The 25329-nt window shown below is 39.2% G+C and overlaps 1 protein-coding gene across 1 annotated transcript in view; it reads right to left on the reverse strand.

Moving 5' to 3' along the window:
- The window catches only part of LOC132157446 (CUB and sushi domain-containing protein 1-like), a 636306-nt gene that overhangs the window by 106606 nt on the left and 504371 nt on the right, over positions 1–25329 (reverse strand). Inside the window, exons 31-32 of the mRNA XM_059566804.1 lie at positions 2756–2872; positions 24–137 (exon numbers count right to left, since the gene is read on the reverse strand). Of these exons, the coding sequence (XP_059422787.1) occupies positions 24–137; positions 2756–2872 (231 nt within the window). The remainder of the gene's footprint in view (positions 1–23; positions 138–2755; positions 2873–25329) is intronic.

Genomic DNA, 25329 nt, shown 5'->3' on the forward strand with positions numbered 1-25329 from the left:
ATGAATGTAAAGCTATTACTTACCGGAATGAGACCCAGCCAGGGAGCTTAGCAGCCTAGAATTCTGATTGGGCCCATCAAATAGCTCAACGGAGTCGTTCATGGCTGTCTGGAAATAGGCAAATTGCCCAAACACCACTAAGGAAATAAAATGAAACGCACAGAGCGTGTTACTATCACCACTGCTGAGAAGTGATGCTAACAAAAGAAGTACAATGAATGAAGACATAAAGTCACATAAATTTCCCATCAACACACATGATTCAGGTCAATGGTTTTGTAAGTGTTCATAATAAGCAGCAGTCTGCACAGAAGTATGTATAGTCCCATAAAAATGACACATGATATTCGATTCATTATAATAGAAGATTTGGATTATAGAAATCATTCCATGAAATTGTGAATAAAATGCACGTACTGTAAACCCATAGTGCAGAACACCATTTTTTTAATACTGCAGCAGCTCTATTCTAAAAACAATGACCCATGTTGGAATTAAGTTGCAAATTATGAGGTGGTTCTTTGCTTGTGATTCACAAACGTCTGAACTGGATCATTTCAATGAAAGAAACCAAATGACTCACAAATCAAAATCACAAGATTTTGATTTACCACAAGCACTTTATGCTTGAGAATTAAATTAGTGTATTTACTGAACTTCTTTTTCAAATAGCAATATATAGCTAAATAATTAAGTAATGTTTAGATCAAAGTACTATAGTGTTACCATCATTCAACTCTTAATACCTAAAATCATGAAGCTCTGTCTGTAATGCATGCATTATGTGTATGTTTGATCCCTTCTAGTGTCCATTCCCTCTGAACTGAGACCAGTGATGAAGTTGTGATTAAATGCATTGGCTTGTCAGAAAGGACACATGGTTCACACGGTAGGGCATGAGAGACCGGGGAACTCACAGAGACATGCTGTGCATGTCAGGTGCTTGTGTGAGAGCCAGCTAAGCAGAGGGGGTGGAAAGGGGTCACCCGGGCCACTTCAACGACTCTATTATCTCCTCTGTAATGAGATGTCGGCCCTCGCTTCATACTCAAACAGTACAGAAAAACTGGAGGCTCGCTGCTAGTGGCTCCGTAAATTTCACTTTGACTGTATTTATTTTGGCTCATAAAGACTTCAACAAACCTCAAATGCTATATCTTTACTTAGACTCCGATTTTATATGCATGACCTGCAAGGATTTGCAATGGATTTAGTAAACTATGGTTTTGTGCAGTTGTGGAAAATGAAGCAAGGCCAAAAATATATTTCAGCAACCCGCATTTCTTTCTTTCTTTTTTCACATTATAGTGCTCAAATGTATTTAGGACATTTTTTAGAATATTAAAGTGGCTCAATATTTAATTATTAAGCCATTCCATAACAAATTAACATTCTGAAGTTGTGGTGCATTTTACTACAAGTTATAGATAATGTTCATGTTTTCTCCTGAATGTTAACAGAAGTCTAGATACTGTTTGCTAATGTAGTTCTGTCTTATAAATAACTGAGTGAACATCTTGCTGAGCAAGACTACTAATGTAGTTGACTGAGTTGAGTTTAGATGCTAACTAACCAATTAGCTTAGCTACTGCATCTAAGACTGTAGGTGTAAGCTAACTACGTCTGTTTTGAAAACGATTGCCTTTCACATAAATATACTTCTTCATATTACTTTGATACAAGGAGACGTTTAATGTAAATATGAGTACTTTGTAAATTTCCTTTGAGTTTATGTGTTTTTTTTTTTTTTTTTGCTTTATTATTAATTCAATGCAATGAATTATTGATTCACACTGTGTATGTTTTTGGCAGGAAGTTTACATCAGTTTTTATCTACAGGCTGAGAACTCACCACCTGAATGAAGTGGATTATTCAAGGTAATTTAGTTTATACCTATACAACCTACTAATTAACTTTCCAGTACTATATGTGTGATGACAATGTAACCTTATCTAACTCTAATGTTCTTTTGCAGATAAAAAGAGAAATGAGGACAGAAAATTAGTTGGTATATCCTTATCCTTTACTTCACTATATTACAATTACATCTAATCTAATCTTGACAAACTATATATCGTTGGAAAGGTCTCCCGGATATATATTTTTACCAATGTTTTTACCAAAAGTGCTTCCTTTAAAAAATCTACATTATAACAGGAGTTTTGATCTTAAAAAAAAGACTTCTTTGTTGCCCTTTTCTCTGTCACATTTAAGAAATCATCAGAAATTATATATCGACTGAAAACTTAAAATCTCAAAATTCATCCTTTAAAACCCAATTCAAATTCAGACATTGCATTACCATGTAAACGGTACATCAAACTCATGTTACAAAATGTTTTCATTCATGATTTATAAAAATATAAGTTTGGATCGTGCACTATAAAGTCTATGTTCAAAAATGTGGGTGACAGTTAAGGGGATATATATATATATATATATATATATATATATATATGTGTGTGTGTGTGTGTGTGTGTGTGTGTGTGTGTGTGTGTGTGTGTGTGTGTGTGTGATTGTGTGGCTTATTTTTTCTGATATTTTTTACTGAACACAATTATTTAAGCATTATTAGTATAAACATTACAATTATTGTATTTTGAAATGTTTTAATAAAATTTACTTAGTTTTTTGAGTGAATAGAATTTTTGCTTTTTGTTGCCGTTGTTGTTTTTAGCTTTTCAAGTAAATCCTACTCCAATAATTCTACTATAAACTGAACCGTGACCTTTGTAAGTAACTTTATTTACTTACCAAATTCTCCAGACACTGTGATGTGGTAGGAGCAGGTCTGGCCTGTTGTGTAGTTGAGAGGGTAATTTGGGGATAATACCACTCCCTCTGTTCCAGTGTACTGCCCACCGCATGGTGCTGAAAAGGGAGAAACAACCCTAAAGGTTCATTTTTTCTCTTGTTCAGTTCATATGACACAAGGTAATAAAGTCATTTTTAGTGCTGTATAAGATACATGATGTCCAGTGAGGCTAAGGGAGCTCTCCAAATTTCAAAAGAGGAAGAGAACAGGAAACTACAAGCAAATTGTTACTTGACTGAGTGTCACAGATTCTGTTTCATGTCCACATTCTGTGTGCTTAAGGTACGTTCTAATCCCCAGATAGAGCATTTCCAAAGTCAATATTAGGTCAATATCATTTAATTTTAAATCATAAAAGAATTGTGCATAAGTGTATCCATCCACAGAATGTGAACAGTGTGGTTCAACAGTTACATACTACTATAATACTACACAACGTTTGGCTAAAATAAACTATGATTGATCATTTTATATTAATTTACTTATAAACTAATATATAGTTTTACATAAGCACACCTATACATTACATATATGAAAGAATGTTAAATTGCATTATATCTACATAAAGTTAAAAAATAAAATAAAATAAATTAATGCATTGATAAATTAAAAGTAAAAGTCACATAAAAATAAATTAAAAATTTTACACAAACACACAATATATATACCGTTTTTTCCGGACTATAAGTCACACTTTTTTTCATAGTTTGGCTGGTCCTGAGACTTATAGTCAGGTGAGATTTATTTATCAAAATTAATTTGACATGAACCAAGAGAAAACATTACCTTCTCCAGCCACGAGAGGGCGCTCTATGCTGCTCTGTGCTCCTGTAGTCTACCACTGAAAACATAGAGCGCCCTCTCGCGGCTGTAGACGGTAATGTTTTCTCTCGGTTCTTGGTTCTAAATAAATGCGACTTATAGTCCAGTGCGACGTATATATGTTTTTTTCCTCATTATGCCGTATTTTTGGACTGAAGCGACTTATACTCAGGTGCGATTTATAGTCCGAAAAATACGGTATGCATCATATACCGTATAAAAGCATGGTCATTTACTTTACATTTATTTAAACGATGACATCATTATATGACTCAGTTGTTTGATGACGTTTTAGGGCATTACAAATGAATGAATTATGCCAAGCAAAATGAGCTTCAACAGAAATTCTGTAGGGAGCAAAAATCGCGATTGCAAGCAAGACCTTATTTAAAAAGAAGGCACTGTTTGAATAACAGATGAGTGGAGTAATTACCAGCGAAAAAAAAAAGAAAAAAGAAATGAAAAGCAGTTATGACTGACACATTTTGAAACACTGATGTTTTTAACAGTAAATCACCATGCACCAAGCATAAATCACATCAAATACAGAAGTAGCTCTCCCTAATAACAACTCAACAGTAATCACAATTCAGGCCCGGTGGGAGTAGGTATTGTGTGGACTTGTACAAGCTAATGACACCAGATCATTGCATCCTGCAGCAAGCGGTTCGCTTAACTCCTAAGCATTTATTGGAGCAAGAAAGTCAATAACAAGATATTGGAAAATGTACATACCTTGGGTTAATTTGCTTAGGCTTGACATTGATTGCACAAACCAGCTTTGTGGTAGCGCTACTAGAATGGCCTACAATTAACATATAATGCAAACCTCGTGGAGAGGCTGTTGGAATTGCTCTAGCCTCTGACAGGTATTTTAGTAAAACTGATTCGTAATTCAGGTCTGAGTGCAAAGAGGGAGTATTGAGGAGGAACAGCCAATGAAGACTATAAATCATCTGTGTGTTGGTGCATTGGCGTGTGTTATCTCTTTATCAGACCCATAATGGGTAGAGGCTAAATGCTTAGGTGTTTGACTGTGCATGACAAGAAAAAAAAAACAACAAGCGAAAATCAACCACAAAGGTCACCAAGAGGATTATTGAAAGTGCCAAGCGTAAAAATTTGAGGCTTAGAAGGTCAGCGAAGGGTACTTGCAGAGATATTAATCAACGACAGTGCTTCTGTCACACCTGGCCCATATCGTATATGACCTTGCAACCAATGGGTCATCTGTGATAAGCAGTGTCGGGGAACTCCACTTGTAGAAACTATTTTAAGAAATCAGCCTATATTTTGCCATTTACAGATAACTGTTGTCGATAACAGTGCCTGCTTGGTTGATTACCAGAAGTGCTACCTACCTCTGCATCAGTTCCAACATCTCAGCAAAAGTTATTTATTTTTCAGACAAAATGTGTGCAACAGGAGTGTATAAATGTTACATATTTAATTTTATCGTTAATTTATATGTGCATTATTTCAGTGTAATACATCCTGCTCTCTAAATGTTGGCCATCAAGAAACCCTCATTAGTCAACTTATAATAATTGCATAACTTAAAATAGCCATTAATTACCAGGTCAATATGAAATCTGACTTGATGAAAATCTATGCAATTCTGTAATAGATAATTAAATATTATAAAATGTGTTAAATTGAATTCAGATTGCTAACCTCTTATTGTCAGCTGAAATCATATTACATTAGATAAAATATGTAATAAATGAGTATGCAAGAAGCCATGGATTTGTAGAGCTAGAGGGAGCAGAACCCATGCAATTCTTCTGACTTTATTGCATTGTTATTCTAAGCCACCTTATTTTTAACGTACGAGCGATTATTACCCATTATTACCTTAAAGGTGCAAGACTTGGGGCCAGATTTACTAAACAAGGAAAATTAGCACAAGAGCGCAATTCCTAGAAATTGTCAAGTGCAAAATGGGTTAAAACATGCTCTTTTGGGTGTTAAATAACAGTACAAACCTCTGTAATCATTAATATGTGATTCATTTAAATATTCTCCTCCCATAAATGTTGCATCTGAAAGAGAAAGTCCTACAAATGCTTATGCAATGAGATCAGCCACAAAAATGACTGTCCACGCCTTTTAAGATAAAAAATAAATAAATAAATAATAATAATTTTGTCACACTGTAGGTTGTTCACACTTTCTAATTCAGAAAGTCCACACTAAAAAAATTTGATTACATAAAATGTTATTTGTAAAACACCCTTCCCAGAAGCCACTAACTCTGACGAACAGCAAAAGAGCGTGAGGTTAGAACTAAACAAGTTCTCTGTGTACCTAAACCCTGGCATATCTCAGCTCGTATTTGCCTTTATCTCCATGTAACTCCAAGTAACCTGGCCTTCCAAAATCGCAGTCCACGCCACCTGTGATCTCTCTATTCTGGCTGTGTTCCTTTCATCCCTCAGGTCTCAGTAACAATGATCTTCAATTGAGATTCCTCGCACATCAGTCCCATGCTAAAGCCTCTGGGCTCTGGCACCCACAGGTCTGTTGCTTCATCTGCCTCACAATGCTTCTGTGAGCTCATGAAAAGCTGGTGTCAGAATGCAGCTGAGGCTCCCCGTTTTCTGCATATCAAACTCGCTCCTGTAGCTTTGATCACATCACCTTCCCTTCACACTCACCATGAGAAGACTGTTTGGAGCTACACACACACACACAAACACACAGAGTTGTGCGCATTTGTGTGCAAGTGGGCATATGCAAATACACACACACACTTGCCTTTTGTTGGAAGATTTGCCTTTAGAAAGTTGCAATTTCACACTGAGATGGAAGGAAATTTCAGGTTTTTGGATATATACATTCTTCAGGCCTGACTGTCTGGGGTTTCATTCTTTATTTATTTTGTATGTGTGTGTGCACCTGCAAATAGCACATTTAGTAGGCTATAGCAGATGAAGTAATTAGCTACAGGGATATAATCTCTATCATACATGACAACCACCACTGAGGTGAAGGTAGATAGAGACTTAGTAGTCTAGTCATAAGTATCTCTATGAAATACATAAGGTCATACTTTAGTTTGGCAACCAATTCTCACTATTAACTAACTATTAAGTTTATTTTTGCATCAATAAACTCCTAATTTGCTGCTTATTAATAATAATTTAAATTTAGGTGTGGGTAGGATTAAGGGATCTAAAATATAATCATGCAGAATAAGGCATTAACATGTGCTTTGTAAGTACTTATAAACAGCCAATATGTATGCTAATAAGCGACTAGTTAATAGTGAGCTAAAAAAAAAAGTTTAACAAAAGCTAAAACTAAAATAAAGTAGAACCAGTTATTCAAATGTCATATTGTAATTTTGGTAACACTTTAGTATAGGGTCCAATTGACACTAATAAGTAGTTGCATGTCATTTATTAACATATTGGCTGTTTATTAGTGCTTATAGTTTTATTATATATTATATATATATATATATATATATATATATATATATATATATATATATATATATATATATATATATATATATATATATATATATATAATTATTATTATATAGTGCTTATATTAGTGCTATAAAGGCATATAATGCATGACATCCATAATCCTACCCAATACCCTTAACTTAACAACTACCTTATAAACTATTAATAAGCAGCAAATAAGGAGTTAATTGAGGCAAAAGTCATAGTTAATGGTTAGTTAATAGTGAGAATTGGACCCTAAAATAAAGTGTGACCGTAATTATTACTATTCTTTTTTTTTTTAAATGGAACAATATTTCTATGCTTAAATTATTTATATGAATTAAAGTAGCCTAACTTAAGACTATGTTATGACTTTTTCATCAAATCATTTTTTTTACATTGAGATAACGAGCTGTATTTGTTTTCTGTTTTGGAAACCAAGCACCCATTTCCTTTTTAAATCTATTATTCGCTCGCATATCTCTTAAAGCTGAGGTTTACGATGACGATGACGGTGAACCAGGGAGCAGTTAGCACGAGTCGCGCTCGCTGTGAAGCGGGAGAAGCTGGCAGAAGATTCAGCTTGGTCTAAGAGCCGTGGGAACAGAGCGAGGCCGGTGGAGTGATTGGGAAATGAGCGAGTCTCGAGTCCCACAGAGAAGATCGGAAGGATACAAAAGAGAAGCGATGACAGTGAAGGACGAGAGAGGACCAGGCGTGGGCTTTTTTTTGAGTTTTAGTTTTGTTTGTGCATGACAGCCGTCCGTTTTGTTATTAAAGTATCATTTAAAAGTCCACCGGTTCCCGTCTCCTTCTTACCGTGAATATGAAGTTTGTATACCGTGACAATGACATTCACAGTCAAAAGGCCGGATTCACAAAAATAAAAATAAAAAGGCTAAGTTAAGAAATTTCTTAGCTGTGGCATAATAATTAGAGAGCCGGACTAGTTACCAGAAGGTTGCCGGTTCGAGTCTCGGTGCTGGCAGGAGTTGTAGGTGGGAGGAAGTAAATGAACAGCGCTCTCTTCCACCCTAAATACCCATGGCTGAAGTGCTCTTGAGCAAGGCACTGAACCCTCAGTTGCTCCCCGGGCGCTGGATCTATAGCTGTCCACTGCTCCGGTTGTGTGTTCAAAAAAAAAAAAAAAAAAAAATAAAAATAATAATAATAATTTTGTCACACTGTAGGTTGTTCACACTTTCTAATTCAGAAAGTCCACACTAAAAAGAAATCTGATTACATAAAATGTTATTTGTAAAACACCCTTCCCAGAAGCCATTAACCGTGAAGAACAGCAAAAGAGCGTGAGGTTAGAACTAAACAAATTCTCTGTGTACCTAAACCCTGGCATATCTCAGCTCGTATTTGCCTTTATCTCCATGCCAACAAGTAACCTGGCCTTCAAAAAATCGCAGTCCACGCCACCTGTGATCTCTCTACTCTGGCTGTGTTCACTACTCACTGCTGTGTGTGTGCACTGGATGGGTTAAATGCAGTGCACCAATTCCGAGTATGGGTACCATACTTGGCAAATGTCACGACTTTCACTTTCAACAAGTTCGTAAGAATGTTCCCAAGTGTAATTCTTGAAAAAACTCTTAAGATCTCAGATATATTCTTAAGAACATTTTAATTTTTCAATCTGAATTTTTAATTTTTTAATCTGAATGAATACATAATGCACAGATAAACTCACACTTTATTGTCTTTTTGCGCTTCCAGCAGATTAACCTATAATCATAAACAAGCACACTTTATTTGTCGCGACTTTGACTGGCGCTCAACTTCACGTTTTTAATCCTGCATGTTTTTGAACAGTTACTTTTAAAATAGCCTGTCTCAAGCTGCAGCAATATGTTTCATTCATTTCTGTGCTGTTTTAGAGTTGCTACTGAGTTTTGAAGTCAACAAAATGTAGCGTCACACATAACCTAATCATGACCGATCACTGTTTTTTATTAACAGTCATCGCTGTCACTTCAGAGAACTTGTACACATCCCTATTAATAGTCCTACTTTGTATTATATGTAGCTGTCGTTGAAATGCTTAAATGTAACAATTACTTTTAAATAACCCAATAAATTCATTAAATAATAATTACTGTTTGGGATTTAAGACCAGTCTGGGGCTGTCCTAACAAATTAAGTTAAGTTATTTACAATGATTTTTAAGAAGATTCTTTTCAACAATTACAATTCTTAAGTTTTGTCTTAAGAACAATCTTAAGAAAGAAAGATATGAATATTCTTAAGATGAATATTTGGTAATACAAAATATTCTTACATTTTTTTTTCTAAAGTTCAAAAATAAGAAGAAAATGGCAGTTAAGGAGAAATTTCTTCTTATGAATGTTTCGGAATCCAGCCGCTGCACTCTAAAAAATAATTCCGTGGATCTGTTGTCACTACTTAATGTATTAGTGCAAGTTAAAAAATTCAAATTTATTGATTTAATTAAAATTAAAGTGTTAAAAAAATTTTAATGAGTTAATTATTAAATTATCTTAATGTTGATAATTACATCAACATAATACTGTGTGTAACTTCAACTTAAATATCTGTGTTAGTTTGTTTAAAACATTAAGTTGTACTAAATGCAGTTAGCTCCATAACTGATGTGATGTAGAAATAAACTCATATTTTATGCATTTCTATTCAAGATCAGAACAGGAGAAGAGATGTTCAGCTTAGTTAGAACAACTTAATTTTTCTGTGTATTCAACTTAATAATTGTTAGTTTTAACACAATTTTCTAAGTAACATTTTAAGTGGATCAAAAAAGTTCTTCAAAGTTGTCCTAAGACAAGAACACATTTTGGTTTTAGGTTTTAGGACAACTTTGAAGAAAGGTTTTGATCCACTTCAAATGTAGACTACTTGCACAACATAGTTTATTATATCTCCACATTTGTGAGTCGCTTTCAGAAAAAGTTTCCTTAACTCAAAAGACAAAAAAAAAAAATGCTTCATTACCTTTTTGGTTGTTGTTGTGTCCAAATAATATTTTTTAGAGTGTAAAATATAAATTCTCACAGAATATAGCCTATTCATTAACAATATATTGAACCATCTCTTTATGTTTTTCTAAATCCCAAACAGAGTCCAGACATCAGAAAAGTATCCGTCTATGAAGGTTTTTATGGACTATTTTAGATTTGGGAAATACACATGCCTTACGGACGTGACAAAAAAGAGTTTTTGGGAGACAATATATTTTGTAGACTTTCTGTGATTTACAATGCAGAAACCAGAAGCAACAATATCTATAGAATGGTGAAGGGTTGGCCATTCTCAAAACATAAAATATTGATTTTATTTCAAATTTCATTTTTGTGTTCCAGAGGAAAAATCAATCTTAAGGCATCTCTCCGTTATGGAAGTAGAATTTATGCAAACGTGTATAAAATGCTTTAAAAACTTTAACAGAGATGTCTATAGGGTATTTAATAGGTCTTCCCCCCATGTAAGATTTTTTGTAGTTAATAGTAGTCATTCATTTAAGTCATTATTCAACTGATCACACGTTTATATAAAATTTACATCTATAATCCGTAATGAGTCTTAATATATTCTGTGCTCAAGCACATGCATTAAGTTTGCCACAAAGCACAGGCAGAAATATCCTATTAATTGTGAAAAAGGAAACATTTTCATTATTTATTAATAAACTAATGTTTTCTTGTTGGCTGCAAGAGGAAATACACGGTGCTGCCTCTCATCTCAACAGTATACTGTACGTGCCTTTAAAGAGAAATGCAACATTCGCAGATTACATAATGCTTTCGTTTTGAATTGGTTAGTTTAAAAGTTGACATTTTAAGCTTTCTGTAGATATATTTATTATGTATGTGAGACATCCCAATTTTAAGATATTTCGTTATCAGGAAAAAATTCAAGTGATCACAAGGGCGCCTCCCTGTCATGCATGCGCATTAACAATATTCGCACAAACACTTGAAAATGTATAATAATAGAGGACATTTCTTTTAGGTTACAGTATGGGATCTGCATTGAAAATAAATCTTACAAAGTCTACCATTATAACCTGTACATTGAAGTCTATTTGACATTTTAAAATTATCTAATGGCCGATGCCGTTCCAATTCGTTGATCATTCGTTTTTCTTGATCAAGATTAAATGGATGCATGACTCTTATAGACTTAATTTATTTATTTTGCATTAAATAATAAAGATATAAAGCATGCAGGTTAAGTTAAATATTATTGTACAAATAAATATAAAATGCTTTAGACTGCAAATAAAATGGCAGTTTCACATGTTGCAAATGCATTACATGCAATTATCCAAAATAAAACCAAAAAAGATTTGTAATTAAGATAAAATATGCAGACAAATAAGAATAAATGTTGCACATCACACTCATGTGCACCACACAAATCTTGCACTCTCACATTTTAAGGATTATGATACACAACCGCATTTAAATGCGGCTGCATTTTTATTTATTTTTTTACTTAAATTGTATGAAAGCAAGTAAAGAAGGCTCCCTTTAAAATCACTGAAGTTGTCAATTTATTAAGCTCTTTTTTTTACACTGTGTGCATTTTGTTGATTATAATTAGAGAACTTGATGTATAAGTCTTTATAATCAGTAATTATGTCCTCACTGGATGCAACAAATGCCTCATTTGTAATAGGTTTTAATGGTTTTGTCTCATCTAGTGATGTCTGGATCGCGAATGAATCATTCTATTTAACTGGATCTTCTTAGTGAACCGGTCGAACCAGGTCACAAAATCAAACTGAATTGTTTGAAACAGTTCGCGTCTCCAGTATGCACTAATCCACAAATTACTTAAGTTATTCGGTTTATAAACGTGCCTTACACTCCCTCTGACATGAAATAAACCAATATGCTGAGTTATTCAGTTACTTCTAACAGTACATTGACTGAACTGCTAAAAGAGAACTGATGATGGGATGTGCACGAGCAGAGCAGCTGGACTGAGTCTCGTGCTGCTGGCCTGGGAGACAGCATATGTTAAGGGGCGTAACATATCCATCACACGCTTGAGGCATTCGGACAATCACAATGCACTTGATAGCTGGCCAATCAGAGCACATCTCACTTTTTCAGACCAATGAACCTTGTAAAAAACTACACAAAGGTGGGGCATAGAGGAGAAACAGTAATGTGCATTATATGGAAAATAAGGTTTTTTTTTTTTTTTTTTTTTAACTGCATAAACACATTGCGTTACACCAAATACACAAAATAATGTTCTTTTTAGCAGCATCAGATTTAAGTTCAGGATTATATAGGGATGTAGATTATGGTCGTGCAGAATATGTGCTTTATAAGTACTAATCAATAGCCAATATGATTAGTAATATACATGCTAATAAGCAACTAGTTAATAGTGAGAATTGATTACTATTAGTATTAACAAATAATTTTGCTAATTCAGTTTGCATATTCAATGATTGATTTATAAATAAACATGAATGACTGTTTTGGCTGACAGCAAATCGGATTAATGCAGCTCAAAATATCAGTGAAATGATCTTGAAGAATAAGACAACATCTTTGCAAAAGGACATCCAAAAAAGAGAGAGAGAGAGAGAGAGAGAGAGAGAGAGAGAGAGAGAGAGAGAGAGAGAGAGAGAGAGAGAGAGAGAGAGAGAAAGAGATCAATATCATAAAAGAGATAACGATCAAAACCTTGTGGTAACTTTTGTGCACTAAATTCAGCTCTATTTATTTTTGGATTCCTATCTTTTATTTTTATGTTCAGTAAACACCCACTGAAAGGCCAAAACTGCTAAACAAAGAGTGCATAACATCAACACGCATTAGCCTACATAAGAACAGGTCACTGTAGGATAACTGTATCTTTCCTAAGACGGCAGCTCATTAGCAGTTGTTAGCAGCGCTCTGTTGTGCCCAGACTGCATGCGTGGTTTAATGTAGCAGCCCATGTGTTCCTGCCTCACATAAGCATGAAGACAACAGCTGTGTCTACCACCTGACCAACCCAAACTTCACTCACAAATCCAAAGCTTGAACATAGCCATGCAAAATCATACAAACATGAAAAGGAGACTTCGACAGATTAAAAACACAGTGTATTCATACGGCCTCTGAGAGGCGCCATCCCGCCATGCTCCCAACCCCTACACCATCTCACTATTTACAGCCAGGGAAGAGTCCTCATTTAATGGTACTGAGACAGTCTTTTAGTTACTATGGAAACAAATAAAAGATCTGTTTGGGTGAGAGAACCAAAGAAAGACAGGAAAATCCTTCATTATTTAAAGGGATCTCACCTCTTTCTAATGATTTTTGTCTAAAAGCTTGAAGACATGGCTCTTGGCTGCATCGGTATTCCAAATGATAGTATGGAAATTACAAGCGTGTAAAAAAATGAAAAATAAATAGCCTTGCGGTCAGTGCCTGCTCAACGACTTTTCCAACGTATAGTCACAGCATTTACTTGTTAAGCTGTTAGTGGAGTTATTGGAGTGTTCAGATGAAACCCCATTAACCCTGCATGAGCCACTAATGCATAAAATGCTGTGCCATTTCATCAGACAGCTGATGCCATACTGATGCTCATGGCAATTGCACATAGAAGCTGCTTCCACACGTGCAGCCTTTGGGAGAGAGGACCTTAACATTCAAACCGAGTTTTCCCAGTCCTGCTCATCCTGATCTGCATATCCGCCACAAGACCTTCACTCAGAGCCACCTGTCACGTTCGGTGTTATGGAAAACACAGGAGAGAGAACCAATTGCGAGTATGTCTTTAATAAGGGGTAATCCAAAGAGAATACACAGTCCAGGCAGGGTCAAAACCGGTAAATCCAAATCAGAACATAAACAAGGCAAGGCAAGGCAAGGCAAGGCATTGACGGACATGAATTAACATTTAACATTAAACAAGGACTCCGTGACTAAGACTCAGACAGACCAGGTATAAATACTCAAAAGGATGATGGGGAAACAGGAGACAGGTGGGAAACAATCAATTAACTAAACAAGGAGGAAGGTGACCAAATAAGGAGACAGGAAGTGATAAATAATAAACACTGTGGGAACTGAGGACACCTAGTGGAAACCCAGGGAACACAACCCAGACACTGTGACAGTACCCCCTTACTAAGGAGCGGCTCCCAGACGCTCCAAGACAGACACAAAACAGAGACCAGGAGGGAGGCGGACAGGTGGAGGCTCAGGGGGAGGGACGGAGGGCCAGACTAACAGAAAGGAACAGGGACCGACATTAACACAAAAACAAAAGGAGAAAAAAAAAAAACAACATGAAGCCCCCCAGGGCGGAGCAGAAGACCACCACACCCTTGTGGTCAAGGCCAGAGTCCTCCAGGGCGGAGCGGAAGACCACCACAACCGTGTAGTCAGGGCAAACGCCCCCCAGGGCGGAACGGAAGACCACCACGTCCGTGTGGTCAGAGCGGAAGCCCCCCAGGGCGGAGCGGAAGACCACCACACCCTTGTGGTCAAGGCCAGAGTCCTCCAGGGTGGAGCAGATGACCACCACGCCCCTGTGGTCGATGCCGGAGTCCAACAGGGCGGAGCAGCAGACCACCCAGTGACTTGACTTAACTCTGAAAGTTCAACGGTGACTGGCCCTGACTCTGGAGAGGTCACTGGCACCTGACTCGACTCTGGAGAGTTCACTGGCCCCTGACTCGCCTCTGGAGGGTCAACTGGAACCTGACTCGACTCTGGACTGCCTGTGGAGACTTGAGACGCCTCGGCTTCGGGCACCGCCTCTGGAACGGACTCGGGCACTGCCTCGGTCACGGCCTCGGGAGCCGCCTCGGGCACCGCATCGGGAGCGGCCTCGGACACCGCATCGGGAATGGCCTCCACCTCGGCATAGGGCACCGCCTCGGCCTCCGGAACAGCATCGGGCACCGCCTCGGCATCGGGCACCGCTCAGCCTCCGGAACAGCATCGGGCACCGCCTCGGCATCGGGCACCGCTCAGCCTCCGGAACAGCATCGGGCACCGCCTCGGCATCGGGCACCGCCTCGGCCTCCGGAACCGCATCGGGCACCGCCTCGGCCTCCGGAACAGCATCGGGCCCCGCCTCGGCCTCCGGAACAGCATCGGGCACCGCCTCAGCCTCCGGAACAGCATCGGGCACCGCCTCGGCATCGGGCACCGCCTCGGCCTCCGGAACAGCATCGGGCACCGCCTCGGCCTCCGGAACAGCATCGGGCACCGCCTCGGCCTCCGGAACAGCATCGGGCACCGCCTCGGCCTCCGGAACGGAATCGGGCACCGCCTCGGCCTCCGGAACAGCATCGGGCACCGCCTCGGCCTCCGGAACAGCATCGGGCACCGCCTCGGCATCGGGCACCGCCTCGGCCTCCGGAACAGCATCGTGCACCGCCTCGGCCTCCGGAACAGCATCGTGCACCGCCTCGGCCTCCGGAACAGCATCGGGCACCGCCTCGGCCTCCGGAACAGCATCGGGCACCGCCTCGGCATCGGGCACCGCCTCGGCCTCCGGAACAGCATCGTGCACCGCCTCGGCCTCCGGAACAGCATCGTGCACCGCCTCGGCCTCCAGAACAGCATCGGGCACCGCCTCGGCCTCCGGAACAACATCGAGCACCGCCTCGGCATCGGGCACCGCCTCGGCCTCCGGAACAGCATCGTGCACCGCCTCGGCCCCCGGAACAGCATCGGGCACCGCCTCGGCATCGGGCACCGCCTCAGCCTCCGGAACAGCATCGGGCACCGCCTCGGCATCGGGCACCGCCTCGGCCTCCGGAACCGCATCGGGCACCGCCTCGGCCTCCGGAACAGCATCGGGCCCCGCCTCGGCCTCCGGAACAGCATCGGGCACCGCCTCGGCCTCCGGAACAGCATCGGGCACCGCCTCGGCCTCCGGAAAAGCATCGGGCACCGCCTCGGCCTCCGGAACAGCATCGGGCACCGCCTCGGGAACGTCCTCTGGGCTTTGAGGAACGGTAGACGCCTGTCTCCTCCTCCTCCGCCCTCTATTTTGGCGAGTCGGTGACACCTTGTCTGGAGACTCAGGCGTTGAATCGGCCATCTTGTGCTGTGGCGCTGGGCTGGCGGCCATCTTGTGCTGTGGCGCTGGGCTGGCGGCCATCTTGTGCTGTGGCGCTGGGCTGGCGGCCATCTTGTGCTGTGGCGCTGGGCTGGCGGCCATCTTGTGCTGTGGCTCTGGGCTGGCGGCCATCTTGTGCTGTGGCGCTGGCTCCGCAGCCATGACGTCAACCGTCTTGGGAATCTCTAGGATCTTGGACAGCGTAGCGAAATAGTCCAAGAATGAGTCAGCGGCCCTCTTGGGCGTTGGCGCTGGGCTGGCGGCCATCTTGCACCGTGGCACTGGACTCGTGATCGCCTTGGGTTGTGGTGTTGTGTTGGCGTCCATCCTGCCTCGTGGCGCTGGACTAGCAGCCATCATGGGCAGTGACGCCACTGTGGCGGACGTGCGCTTCCTCTCTCCTCTCCGTCCGCCATGGTGAGACGGTGGCTCTAATCCATCCCACACGAGTCCCGGGTCGAAGGGCGGCCCTGGTTGAGAGCGGTGCTGAGTATCCTCTCGACCACTCCCTCCTCGGCGACCTCCTCTGGTTCCCCGGAAAACCACCAGGCGAGTTCCTTCAAATCCACTCCTCTCCCGCACTGTGGCTGGGGAGGAGACATAAGCCGACATACCGCTGGCTCTTGTAGTGACGGAGTCCTTCTGTCACGTTCGGTGTTATGGAAAACACAGGAGAGAGAACCAATTGCGAGTATGTCTTTAATAAGGGGTAATCCAAAGAGAATACACAGTCCAGGCAGGGTCAAAACCGGTAAATCCAAATCAGAACATAAACAAGGCAAGGCAAGGCAAGGCAAGGCAAGGCAAGGCAAGGCAAGGCAAGGCAAGGCAAGGCAAGGCAAGGCATTGACGGACATGAATTAACATTTAACATTAAACAAGGACTCCGTGACTAAGACTCAGACAGACCAGGTATAAATACACAAAAGGATGATGGGGAAACAGGAGACAGGTGGGAAACAATCAATTAACTAAACAAGGAGGAAGGTGACCAAATAAGGAGACAGGAAGTGATAAATGATAAACACTGTGGGAACTGAGGACACCTAGTGGAAACCCAGGGAACACAACCCAGACACTGTGACACCACCACAGAGCAGTGCTCTTTTAGAGAAGCATGTGCTATAATATCATTTTGGGTGAACAGTTGACTGAAAGTTGCTAAGTTGATCTGGGGTGCATTTCTGTATAATATCACTGCAAGTTCTGTTATTACCAACATAATCCAGCAATTCGATACAGCTCTATATCTGTGATTAGAAGCATAGTTTATTTTTAGTATCATAAGAGGTATCATATAGATTACAAGTACAGCATGGAGTACCACAAGTCTCAGTACCCGTACCACTGCTTTTCATGCTTTACGTGTAACCCTTGAAAGATATCATCTTGTTAGTATAATGTTGTACTTAAACAGATAAGGTTCTTGGGCACAATAAGCAAGCTAACATGCAGTACATTCTATATTCTTTATTCCATGTCAATATATACATTTGTTTCAATCTATATATTTCAGATGTGTCAACAAACATTAACAATAAATGCAAAAGGTAACTCCAGAGTATGATGTAAGAGGGAACCCACGATGATACAAACTTCAAATAGAGCAAAACGATGGAAAGCAATGATATAAATAGCTGTACAGAAAATGCACCCCTGAACAGTTGCTAGAGTTTCCTGGGTAGTTGCTATGGCATTGCTAGATTAGGGTTACCACCTGATTATTGTTCTGTTGCAGGACAGTGGATGTGATTTTGCAGGACAATTGGGGATATGCGTGAGAGAGATAAAATCTTAACATTTTATTTTAAGGACCAATTCTCACTGTTACTAGTTACTTATTAGCATGCATATTACTGACATACTGGATATTTATTGGTCCTTCTAAACAAATATTAATGCCTTTTTCTGCATGACCATGTTTTAGATTCCTTAGCCCTACCCCATACCTAAATTACCCTTACGTAACTACCCTTACTATTAAAATTAGGAAATTATGGGTTTATTGATGCAACATTTGTATTTAATATTTATTATATAGTGGGAATTATTTCCTAAACCAAAGTGTGACCAAATACATTTCCATAAGTATTGACTAGGTTATGTTTATTAGACTAATTAAATTGGTTTTACTCATTTACTCATTTTGTTATTTATTCAGTGCATCTTGAACTATATATATAGACATAACACCAATGTTGGACATAGCATTCATCTTGCAGGACACAGGGAAAAAGCTTCCAATTTCAGGATTGCCTCGTCATCCTGGACAGTTGCTATGATGTTCTAGGTGGCTACTAGGGCATTTAAATATAAGCAATACATAAAGAGATATGCATTTTGTTAATTCGTGATGTGGTGGTTTATGAAGATAGATTTGAAGTTTGAAGGGGTGTGTTCTGAGTGGCTGCATGAATCATGATATATGGTTGCTTGGGTGTTGCTAGGACAAGGTAGACGGCTGCTAGGGTGCTCTAGGCAGTTGTCATAGCATTGCTAGATGGTCGCTAGTATATTGCTAAGGATGTTCTGGGTGCTTGATATGCTATTTACAAAAAATTGTTGTATAAAGTGATTTGCAGCGACTGGAAATCATTCATTTTCAATGAGTGACAGCAATGGTTGCTGTTGCTCATAGAAAATAAATGACTTCCCGTCGCTGCAGATCATTGTGTTATGTGGGCATGTGCAGTGATGCGGTAAAGTTGAGAGCAGTTGCAAATGAGCAGCAGTTTGAACAGAGATTTGAAATTTTGCCAAGTGGTTACTAAAAGCTTTTGTGGTTGCTGGGCAGTTGTTAGAGATTTCTGAGTGGTTTCTACAATGTTGCTACATGCTTTGGTATGTTGTGTGTGTTAATGGCACCTCGTTGTTAGACAAATTTATAAACAAATTAGCCAAAATATTCAATAATTAAATATGCAAAGGGTTGTTGTAAACGTTACAGGTGTTATTATCTCTTAGAAAATCTGAATAGTTTTGCAGGTGCAGATTCTGTCGAAGAGCCTTTAAGGCAGGTCATTTACTTTGGTGGCCATCTTTTTTATCGACCTAGACAGCATTTTTATGTGTAATGGCTATCAATAAAAAAATAAGTAAAGAAAGAAATATATATATTAGAAATAAAAAAGCACGAAAGAACAGATGAAAGAAAAGGAAAGGTTTTTGTGGATTGCTTTACATCTTTTACTCATCATTGTCAAAAGATCAAGGGAATCATTTACAAACACTGACATGTATTAAATTGCAATCCTGCTTGCTTTACTTTTTTATTATTTTTATTTCAGAGCCTCCGGCTTTTCATATATCATAGGGATAGGAATATTAGACATTTCTTAGTTAGGGATTATATGTTTATTGCTATAAAAATTATGGGCTACGTTTTTCCATGTCAATGTTGTGCTACATGTAAGAATGATAGCAGAAAGACATTAATTTAAGGTTTCTACAATGGGTTGTGTTTATAATCATTTATACTTTTAAGTTTATACATTTCATATTTTTTCATAAAGGCTGGAATACACAAGATGACTTTCAAAATCTGAAGATATTTAAAAAAACACTGGGCATCATATACTTAACAAATGTATAATAGTCGCAGAGGAAAAACTGGCCATCATACATGAAATGACTGAGAATCATACACTATCATACAAACTCATGGTGAAATGTGCACCTTACTGCTGGAAGACAAATGACAAATGAAAACAACATGCATTCTAAAAAAAGAATGTTTGATATCTTCCGACTTGGAGTCATAATCTGAAGCTGCTTTGAGCAGTGCTTTGAGCACTTTTGTATTTTTATGCCTTTCAAATAAAGACTTTTGAAGATGTATTTATTTTTTTGATGACGTGGTGTGTATTACTGTGTCCACCAAAGAAATGTGAGTAAATACATCTCTCACCAGAGAAATGTGAGTACAACATCCAAGTTTTTGCAGCAATCATTGACAATGCACAGTCTGAGTTGGTAAGAGTCATACAAGTGTAGCTCCTGCTTGCCACAATTAAGTTTCAAAAATATAGTTAAATTCAGAAATTTTGATCTGTAAAATAAATGGTTTAAAAAAATACATTAGATGTATCAAGAAAAAACAACAACAGCTGACACCTCAAAAAGGTGAAAGATGTTTGCTAATATGAGTGCTACATTTATTTGGTCTCCTGCTGTCTTTGACTGAACATGGGCCTGTTTATTACAGTCGTGTGTCTTTGCTCGGCACATGTGCATTGTACGTATGCATCTGCTCATATGGCTTAATTGATGAGAGAGCATCACACGCCATTAACTCCTAAATGATCTTGTTAAAGTAATTATCCTGGCCTAAGGATCCTGTATGTTAGCTATGCTTTGAACAGTATGTGCACTGTGTAGCGCTGGAGGTCGCCACAATGGATAAATGCAGTGATGGCATGCTGCCTCTCCTTGCTGAAGGTGACATAAATAACAGATTTCAGAGACTAAAAATAAACTAAAGTGACAGACAATATGATGAAATGGCCTGTGAAACAGCAAAATTTGCTTCACATCTCCCTTGGATTTCAAAACGATTTTCAATTGTGCCTACTGCACTCTTTTTCAAGCCATCACCCACCTCGCAAAGTGAAACTCAGATCCGCTCATCCGCTGCTGTCCCCCAATCAAATCTGACTCATTCTCTGGACTACTTGGAAGCACCCACTTTGGCTAAAAGGTCATAAGTACTCAGCAAGCCATTTACCTCATTAGCTTTAAGCATGGTCTATTGATAAAAGGAAGCTGCAGCGGCAGTGTATAAAAGCATTGCAAATGGCTCACAGTCTCCCGTCTAGCTCGTATAACCTCACACCTCTACACTGAAGAGCTCTGACTGAGGACAGCTAAAAGGATTAACCTTCACAAACTACTTTCTGTGAATCAATGCGCCATGACCACCACAAAATACTTCTGTATGTCATTAGCCCCATTTCCACCGCAAGGAACTTTCCCTAGGAACTAGAGACTTTAGGTCTGGGAAAGTTCTGGGAAAAAAATGTAACCACTATTTATTCGCATAATTGTTTAAAATATTACTGTTATTGTGTCATAAAATGTAGTTTTAAAAGTTTTTAATGCGAGAATTGTCGTTTAAAACTCAAATCTGTGGTTTATTTATAAAGACAGAGCCTATCTGAAAATGTGCTTCGCCGATTTAACATGAGACATGAGCTCCATGCGATTAATGCTCATGTTTCCAGACGAGAGCAGCCTCAACTTGGCTAGTCTTTCTGACATTTGCCGCTGGCTCTGATGTCTCTGTAGTGGTTAAATATAAGATATAATAAATTTGGGGTAAATCTAACAGGTAATCTTTGATATTTATTCTGTTAATGTACTAATATGTTAAAATGAAAAGAGGCAATACTGTTTGATATATTATCTTTTTTGATTGTAATGCATGCACATTCCCTGAACTACATTTATGTGGCTATTAATATGTTTCAATGAAATCAAAAAGAGGCAGTTTCTGCCTGATATCATATTTTGTCTGATTGTATATACATTGAGGAAAATTGCATTAACCAAGGTGAGATGACTGACGTTATCAAGTACGCTGTCTTTGCAGAATTACCAGACTTGCATCGTCCCGTCTGAGGGAGTTCACGTTGCATTGCATTATTGACACAATATTTTCCTATTTAAAACTGTAAAGTGCTCTGGGACAATCTATTGTTAAAAGCGCTATATAAATTAAGGTCACTTAACTTGATTTGACTCACTGTCAAGTCATTCCAAACGCAAATTAAGATATTTTGGTAACACTTAAGAATAGGAAACACACATTCACTGTTAAGAGTTTTCCCTGAACAAACTCTTAATTTGCTGGTTATTAAATAGTGAAGTAGTTGTTAAGTTTAGATATGGGGTAGGATTAAGTGATCTTAAATATGATCATGCAGAACACGGCATTACAATGTACTATATACTATAAGTAATAATAAACCGCTAGCATGCTTGTAATAGCCATGCTAATAAGCAACTAGTTAATACTGAGGATTTGTCGTTAAAATGAAGTGTTAACAATATTTGTAATTGAACCTGAGAGGTTTCTGTCTCCCCACTGAAAGTCCAGGTAACCAAAATTTAGTATATCCAACAAGGTCATATAAGCATTTTAACCCTTTAGGCGTCAGAGGTTTTTTCCTAAAACATTAAATTTTGACATCTTAATTTCAAAAGGCTATATCTTAAAAGTGATAAATGATATAGACTTTCTGTCAATTATAAAAACATGGATGACCCAATGTTTATATAGGGATTACATTTTCCCATCTAATTTGCATATTATGACGTCATATGGTGGTGGTCATCTTGAATTATAGAATTTTCATGAAAAGTCACGTGTTTAAATGATAAAATGCAGCACTTCTTTGCCCCAAAAATGTCCCTCACCTTCTGTGCGCTATATTGCACAATACTGAATGCTGAGGTAAATAGTAAGTAGTAAACAAACTGTGTAAATCATTACTAATAAATGGTAGAAACAAACCGAATGCATGTAGCGGTTGGCCTTTTGCTGTAGAGATTTTCAATTTACGACATACAGCAGGCACTTTGATTCCATGTATTGGGCACATATATATTATTCATATGACACACAAACACAAGTAGACAAGACCTGTTTAGTTCAAAAGCTATGCCCCGTGTCACATCGCCTCTGCTCCTGCTTTGAGCAGTGCGGCCAGATCTGCCTCGCGCACGCGCCAAGTGTGCACAGCTCAGACTACTGTCATTGTCATTGCGACTCCCCACCCTGCCTCCACGTTGCCCCCTAACTGTCCTATGAATACTTTGACCTCGTCTAACATACCCAGTGGCATTAAACCCAGTGGCTTTATTGATGCCATTAGATAATAATAATAATAATAATAATAATAATAATAATAATAATAATAATAATAATAATAATAATAATAATAATAGTAAACTCAACCGTGGCATCTAGAGGGTTAATTATATTCATATGAACCTCCTCCTGCCCAAACTAACTCAGCTCTCTGTGCCCACCTCCATCTGTCAGTGGATCAACAGCTTCCTGAGAGACAGGCAGCAGCTAGTGAGGCTGGGAAAATACACATCCAGCACCCGTACAATCAGCACCGGAACCCCTCTGTCAAGCTCCTGAAGTTTGCAGATGACACCACATTCATCGGCCTCATTCAGGACGGTGACGAGTCTGCTTACAGACAGGAGGCTAAAGAGCTGGCTGTCTGGTGCACTCTCAACAACCTGGAGCTTAACACGCTCAAAACAGTGGAGATGATCGTGGACTTCAGGAGGAAACCCCCTGCTCTCCCCCCACTCACCACCTTGAACAGCACTGTGACTGCAGTGGAGTCATTCCGGTTACTGGACACCACTATCTCTCAGGACCTGAAGTTGGACATTCACATCGACTCCATTGTGAAAAAGGCCCAACAGAGGTTGTACTTCCTTTGCCAACTGAGGAAGTTTAACCTGCCACAGGATCTGCTGAAACAGTTCTACTCCACCATCATTGAATCCATCCTCTGCACTTCAGTAACTGTCTGGTTCAGCTAAGCTTCTAAATCTGACCTCAGAAGACTACAGAGGGTAGTCCGGACTGCTGAGCGAATCATCGGTACAACCCTCCCTTCTATTCAAGAACTGTATCACTTTGGACCCCTCACACCCAGCACACTCCCTCTTTGAACTGTTGCCATCTGGTCGACGCTACAGAGCTCTGAGCACCAGAACGACCAGACACAGGAACAGTTTCTTCCCTCAAGCAATCCATTTAATGAACAATTGATAATGACTGTGGAACACACTACACTATTTATATTTATATACACATACACTTATTTATCTAACACATACTTAGTGTACACTTACATTTTGCACACACCTGTACATACATGACTGCTTTTTGTAATATACCCGCCATACAATTGTCATTTTGTATATTGTCATTCCTTACCTACTTATTGGTATTGTTTATTCTTTTAATATGGATTTTTTATTTATTTATTTATTTTAATTTTTTTTTTGGTCCTGTCCCTGTCATTCTGTTGCACTGCAGAGGTTCTATCATGAAAACAAATTCCTCGTATGTGAAACATACCTGGCAATAAAGCTCATTCTGATTCTGAACAGTGTAATCCAAGTCTTGTGAAGATATACATTTACTTACTGTAATATGAACTAATACAATTTAGGCTATTATTCAGATATAAAGATGGATGTTCTGGCTGGTCAACTATCCTGGTAAACAAGTTTCACTGGCTATGTTTACTGTTGAACTGGAATGCTGAGTGGTTCACCAGCTAGAAAAGGACCAAACCAGCACCATCACAACTACAGAAGTCAAGTTCAAGACTAACTTTGAATGTTGGATTGACAGCCTTGCCTAGAAGTTTTAAACAGTCTGAAGTCTGCGTGTTATATGAGCCTTTGAATACTTTGTCGGTTAGAAGAGGCATCTTATGTTTGATGTGACACAGGCCTTGTCATGTGGTTGTGAAGGTTTTCTGAGTAGTTGCTAGACAGTTGCTAGGGTGTTTCCAGTTTGTATAACTCTGTAGAAAATCAGCTTGCTTGGGGTTTCAACAGGACTGCCTAACTGAAGCAGTTGCATAGTATAACTGCAATGGACTGCAACACTCCATTATATATATTTATATGTTTATCCCCGCTACCATGAAACTACATTATTACAAACATATGATACAAACTAAAATCCATGTTACTGTTATTTTAAGAGGCTGATATCGACTGAGCCAGGCTGTCTAACCTCTCCAGATCCAGTTGTCTCTGGTAGACATACTCACTTAACTAATAGAGGAGCCTGGGGGGATTCTTAGCAGGCAGAAAACTAATGGATTGTGCAAACGTGGGCTTGCGTACACTCTGTGCGGATGATTAAGATCAAATAAAGCATCTCTCATGACACAATCAGATGATTATGTTAGCTCAACAATGACCTGTATAGGAATATGTCTCTACCCCACAGTTAGAGCTCATGCATAAAGATGGGTGAAGCAACGTGCTGGAAATTCCATCAGTGAGGACAAACAAAATGTTCCTGGAGTGCGGAAGTGAGGCTGTCTCACAAAGGGCATCAGCAGCTTTCCATCTCCATCAAAAGAGGTTAAATAATCAGTGGATGCTACTGAGGT

This window comes from Carassius carassius, chromosome 14 (assembly GCF_963082965.1).
Source record: "Carassius carassius chromosome 14, fCarCar2.1, whole genome shotgun sequence".
NCBI lineage: Eukaryota > Metazoa > Chordata > Actinopteri > Cypriniformes > Cyprinidae > Carassius > Carassius carassius.